General features: G+C 38.1%; 1 protein-coding gene across 1 annotated transcript; it reads right to left on the bottom strand.

Annotated features, from left to right (window-relative positions):
* Positions 1-1,503: 1,503 nt before the first annotated feature.
* LOC148308909 (uncharacterized) lies at positions 1,504-5,422 on the bottom strand. The gene is made up of 4 exons (XM_088260972.1): positions 5,305-5,422; positions 4,412-4,536; positions 3,845-4,081; positions 1,504-2,773 (listed from the first exon to the last, which is right to left on the bottom strand). The coding sequence occupies exons 1-4, from the start codon at positions 5,347-5,349 to the stop codon at positions 2,260-2,262; spliced, it is 921 nt and encodes a 306-aa protein (XP_088117098.1). The 5' UTR covers positions 5,350-5,422; the 3' UTR covers positions 1,504-2,259.
* Between the last annotated feature and the right edge of the window lie 984 nt (positions 5,423-6,406).

The raw sequence follows: 6,406 nt of genomic DNA, 5'->3' as shown, positions 1-6,406 counted from the left end.
TTTAAACTTTAAAAACGATCTCCTGAAAAATCAAGTTTTTAGATATATGACGTTGTTGAAAGAAGTGAGCGAAATGTCAAATATGATTGACGTGTGACGCCATTTGCAAAAAGTATAACATCTTCCGATAGGGTGATTAATTTTGTTCCACCCTCTACAAACACACACATACATACATACATGTACCATACGAGTACATACGGGCACGAAGTTTTTTGTCAATGAATAATGAAGGAAAGGGAGAATAAGACTGTATTTTTTCAACATTTTTATTACTCAATACGGTCATCTCGAAACATGGATTACATCTTTAATTTGATTTATAACCTTAATTTAAGGCCTTACTCGCAATAATAGAATTCAGCCCATTCGTATCCCCCATAGATGTATGCGAAACAAACATAGATGTATCTAAACAGGTCAGGCGAGAGTATGCATCCCTGTCTACAAATCCCATCCGTTATATAAACGCTAGCCTCTAACCAAAGCATCCCACTAATGTTATCCAATGTTATGCAAACGGTAGCCTTTCACGGAAGCATTCTGCAAATCCCATTCGATGTTATGTAAACGCTAGCCTCTTATCAAAGCATTCTGCAAATCCCATCCGATGTTATGTAAACGCTAGCCTCTTATCAAAGCATTCTGCAAATCCCATCCGATGTTGTGTAAACGCTAGCCTCTTACCAAAGCATTCTGCAAATCCCATTCAATGTTATGTAAACGCTAGCCTCTTATCAAAGCATTCTGCAAATCCCATCCGATGTTATGTAAACGCTAGCCTCTTATCAAAGCATTCTGCAAATCCCATCCGATGTTGTGTAAACGCTAGCCTCTCACCAAAGCATTCTGCAAATCCCATCCGATGTTATGTAAATGGTAGCCTTCCACAGAAGCATTCTGCAAATCCCATTCGATTTATGTAAACGCTAGCCTCTTATCAAAGCATTCTGCAAATCCTATCCAATGTTATGTAAACGCTAGCCTCTTACCAAAGCATTCTGCAAATCCCATCCGATGTTATGAAAACGCTAGCCTCTTACCAAAGCATTCTGCAAATCCCATCCGATGTTATGAAAACGCTAGCCTCTTACCAAACCATTCTGTAAATCCCATCCAATGTTATGCAAACGGTAGCCTTTCACCGAAGCATTCTGCAAATCCCATCCGATGTTATGTAAACACTAACCTCTTATCAAAGCATTCTGCAAATCCCATCCGATGTTATGTAAATGCGAGCCTTTTGCCGAAGCACTCTTCAATCATATTATCACACTAAACTAATCATCAGCTGGAGAAACGTCATTTAATTGAATGATTGCATATGCTTTGAGTTTTTAGCAGATGAAGTAAGAATGAAGGTAATTTACTAGCGAAAATTATGATTTTGGAGTGAAGATACCATGGGGATTCAATCTTGACCGATTTGTAGAATACAGCCACTAATCAAATAGTCAAACTCAAAACCAGGGCACTAACTAAATTTTTTGTAGGTTAAAATAATTTTCTTACACAAGAAAGTAGTTTTTATTCAGATTAAATTTTACAGTACAAATATATGGGTAACATTCATCTTCTATAAGCTCGGGATAATAACTTTATTAAACTCTCAACTTAAAAATTATTAAAACTTAATATTACACAAGGTTTTGACCAGAATACTTCAGGAACTATCACATAAAATAGGAAAATAAAATGGAATTTTTCTTATAAATAATGTAAAAAATCAGTCGGTCTAATAATAATAATACTTTTGCTTCAGTCCCCGCATGAGGTACTACGGATTAACATATAAAATTACAAAAAACAGGAACTTTTAATAAAAATATCACATTGAATAGCTATAATAAAATTTGGAGAAATATCAAATGAATATGCCAGTTCACAGATAACATAAATAAATAAAAAAGTGTAACTTTAAAACTAAAATGCAACACTCGGTCAATGATTGGAATCAAAAGACTGATGACATCAATGTGCCTATGGCAAGATTCGATGAATGACCAAGTGCAGCTCACAATTAGTAACAGCCAAGGGTAGAGTATTACGAGTCCATTAAATGGACAATAATTAAATGTTCTCGTTTTGGCGAGTTCTCTGCCTGATAAGATGTTTAATTTTAGTATAATCTCGCTTCGACTAAATCAAATACGAAAAAAGTATCATTTTGTATAGGGACAGAGAACCACATGAAAAAAAAACATTTGGAATACAGTACATTTATCAACATCGAGGAAATAATCATAGTTAATTTGCGAATTATTCGTCCATAACGACTTCTTCCGCGTTCTCGACAAAAAGGAAAGATTCTGAGGTATTTTCTTCCGTTTCAATGAAAACTTCCGCTTGCGGCAGTTCCCCGTCTTCCAATTCCGAAGAGGGCTCCTCGACTGTGGGCTCCCACTCTTCATGCTCGGCACCATCCATGGATTCGTCATCCATGGATTCGTCATCCGTGAATTCGTCATCCGCGGATTCATCATTCGCGGATTCGCCATCCATGGATTCATCATCCATGGATTCATCATCTGTGGATTCATCATCCGTGAATTCGTCATCCGTGGATTCGTCATCTGATAGCTCTGAGGACATATCCATCACACGTCGGATCGCACCATCGTGCACGTAGCGACGTCTCTGCAATTCATCCTGGCCAGGCGACCCGGCCAAGACGAGCGTGATTTCACCGGGGCCGTCACTGACCCACTTTGCGGCCCCCCCCTGCTCTTCATCCGTCGGCGATCCCAACTCCAGAGCCGGGCGCTCCACGCCGCTGTAATAAAACAAAATATTCTAAATTCATAGTTGGATTTTATACACTATGAGTTCTTGCCCCACGCAAATCTCTCTAACCTTTATCTACACCTAGCGCTGCATCGGGCACCGCATCGGGATCAACGCAATATTAACTTGACTTCTGATTATACGAAAGCGAGGTCATTGTATGACGGCAAAGCCCTATATACCATCTAGCCATATGGGGACGCAAATGTCACTTTTAACAGCAGAGCCGTTATTTGAATAAGATAATTTCAAAAGTGGTTAAGTATAAATATGAGTATGTAATATTGTGGTATTGCATTCTCTATTGGTGGAATTCCTAATTCCATCCAAAATTGGTTTGAATCAAAGGAAGGCTAATAAAGGCGAAAGATAAAAAGTAATAAATGTTAATAAAAACAAATGTTGACATTATTATTATTCAACAACTTGAAATATACAAAACGACAAATAAGTACACTTTATACCATGAGCAAAGTTCAGATAAGCACTTGTGTTGGAATTTGTCTAGTCGTGCTTTTGTGTTAAAATTTTACCATTCGATCAATTGTTCAGTTTGTTATTTTGCAATTATATTTACACATAATGCTATACTTTTATCGCTTTAATGAGTCACAACATTTTTCTTGAAATGCTGTCATCATCATTATACCATTTTGAAATATAAAAAAAATGGCCACCATTATTGTGCGGGCGTTGCTTTTATAAAATGCTGCAGTTTCTTTTCTGAGAATTTAGCAAATGTGAAGCTCAACTTCGTGGCAAAATTTGTTCACCCGCATTTTGATTTCATGGACTTGAGATTTTTAGTAACATAATTTAAGATTTTTAATTTGCTATATGCGACAGACTACTCACAAAAAGACAACCATTTAGAAAGTGCAAAAGCGTATTGACCTGACAAGACCGTAAATAAATGTGTATCCTATTTTTTTTATTCCCACATCCACTTACGCTCGAGGATGCTTTTTCTTGACCACTTTTGAAAACTAACTCCAGATATGCTCGGCTTCAACACTTAGTATAGGCAGACTTGTACGTAATAAAGTTTGGAATATCTTACAAGTTCAACTTCTCCCCGTGCCTTTTGATTATCCGGCGGGATTGGCTGCGGTACAAATGGCTTAGTTTCAGCGACCCCACCAACTGCCTACGCAGCCATACTTTGCGGGTTCCTCGCACCGGGCCCCCCATTATGGAGATACCTCTGTTGAGCTTGTGCCACAGGATGAATGATCGGAGATTCAATTCTTTGCGCCTCTCTTCATAACCTTTAAAGCGAAGAAGGGGGCAGCTTATTCTGAAATACAAATATTTTATTAAATACACAATGTGATAAAACATATATAAATCATGAAAAAAGAAATCGAGGTGTAAAAATGAAAACTGTAGAAAGCTCATTTAATGCAACAAATACACGCGAGCTAGGAAAAAAGAAAGATCAGTTTATTGATGAGATTCTTTATCTCGGTAGACCCTGTCCCGATAACGACAAACAGGTAGCGCACGAAAGAGGGCCCCTTCAATTAGCTTCCGTTAGAGATACGGTACAAAATGAAGCTATAATGTTGAGACGCTACAGTTTTCATCGTTTCCCCGGTTCTTCACACAAAGAATGTGCAGTGCTTACAAGTCTTCCAACCCATCTTCATTAACGCAGAATGGGCATTCTACGTGACCGTTGTGCCCGAGGCCAGAAGCCACCCCCTGGATGTTGGGCGTGTCCCCACTGCCACGCCCGACACCTGGATTTTCCTAAAACAAGCCCATCACACTATTATTAGTTGCGAGAGCTTACAAACGTTGCGGGCACGGCATTCAACAGTGTGAAGGCTGTCTGGAGATTGGATTTGTACTAAGTAAAGACCGAATGCCACACCTATCAACGCCCGACTTATCCACCGCTGGTGATTTGCCAAAATATCTCAATATTTGGATTTAACAATTTATTCCCCGTCAAATCTCATATGTGTTGTTAATTCTGTCAGATTCAGCTCGATGGCTAAATTATTGTTATTTTTCCTGATCCAAGATGGCAAATAGTCAGCGAAATTGCTCTATTTTTTTAATGGATTTAATAAACATGTCTGTGGAGAACAGCTTTGCATTATTTGCGACCAAAAAACGACACAATTCATTTATCGTTATATACCGTTGTTATAACGTACATGTAAGATTGTTGGAGTGTAAAATAGTGACGCGCAAACAAACAATAAGGTAAACAAAGAAATCCAATGCCAGAGAAATTCATATTTTTTTTGCACAATTCCTGTTGCAAAACAATAAAAAACAGTTTATTGTTCCCTTTTCTGGAAGGGAAAACCTAGTTTTACTATCCTAGAAAGAAAAATATTGTACACATATTGACAAAATTAGAGACGCCATCTTATATATAAAGCATTTCCTAGAATCACAGTATGTCCGCAAGCAATATGTTGTAATTTGCAGGTTTTGAAATCAATAGTATACACGTGAACGCGCAGAAACTACATGTCTACTGTTACATATAGTTCAATTACTTACCCCCGAAGAGAGCTCCAACTCCATACCAATAGTATCGAAGCTCATCGTCAATACAAAGACAGAAAATACAACGGAGCTCTGGAAAGTGAACCGTTAAAGAGGGCGGCAGAATGGGAATGATTCTATTTTGCCGATACCAAGGGCCGCATTCGTAATTCGGAGAGAATGGCGGATGGTTGACTCCTCCCAAACCTGCGAGCGAATTTCATAGCAAAAATATCAGCGGCCAAAATTAACCCTTTAAAAAACCAAAGACAACTACAGTTCTGGGTCAATTGGACACTTATGTAAAGTATGGTATTTTCTTAACTTGTAATCCAATCGAATCTCAGCACTCACTATATATTTTGAAAACTTACATGACTCATAATTTCGTTGAATGTTTTCCGCCCATTTTTCAAATTACACAGTCCTTTTTTATTTACATAATCCAATTAGTTTTAGAACGCCCAAAACGTTTTGAAATTATTTTTTGTCCAGACTTTCGCTTGTTTCCGAATATGTTGGTGCCTACCACATTTGTCTATTTGTAAATAATATTAACGAAAGATTTTCTAACCCGACCTAACCAGGGAAACGCGATCCGACCAGGTGGAAATCGGGATACCACCACGGACCAATAAGAAACACGATAACAAGTAAAAATACCATCCCGAGAAAAGAAGAGATCACCTTAAGACCGGTAATTATTGATAACAGCAGACAGAACCTTCAAGAAGAGATCTACATGAACCCATTTGGATTCCAATCACTTTCCCGTAGAACAAGTGACCCATATTACGGTTCCCATCGGAATTGAGAGACAGATCGAGTTGGAATGTCAGCTGTTGCTTCAAATAATATACCTCTCCCCAGGACATGGATAATGCTTAGAAATCGTAAACTGCACCCGGTTTTTAATTCTATGGGAGATTTCCCTTACGATGAGAATAGAAGGATGTATCCATCGTGTAAGATAAACGGTGCCGCTATGCGGTTAGTAGGTGTTGGAAGTCGAACAGAAGATTTTCGTTTGGTACAAAATAATTGGAGATCACATAATGTATATGTAATGTAATGTATTCTTCGGAAATGAGAACACTCGTTTTTACCACTTGAGTTA

This window comes from Brachycentrus maculatus, unplaced genomic scaffold, assembly GCF_059751285.1.
Source record: "Brachycentrus maculatus isolate JH-2025_06_01 unplaced genomic scaffold, ASM5975128v1 h1tg000144l, whole genome shotgun sequence".
NCBI lineage: Eukaryota > Metazoa > Arthropoda > Insecta > Trichoptera > Brachycentridae > Brachycentrus > Brachycentrus maculatus.
Note: the sequence above shows the minus strand (reverse complement) of the source record. Positions and strands in the feature narration are given on the sequence as shown.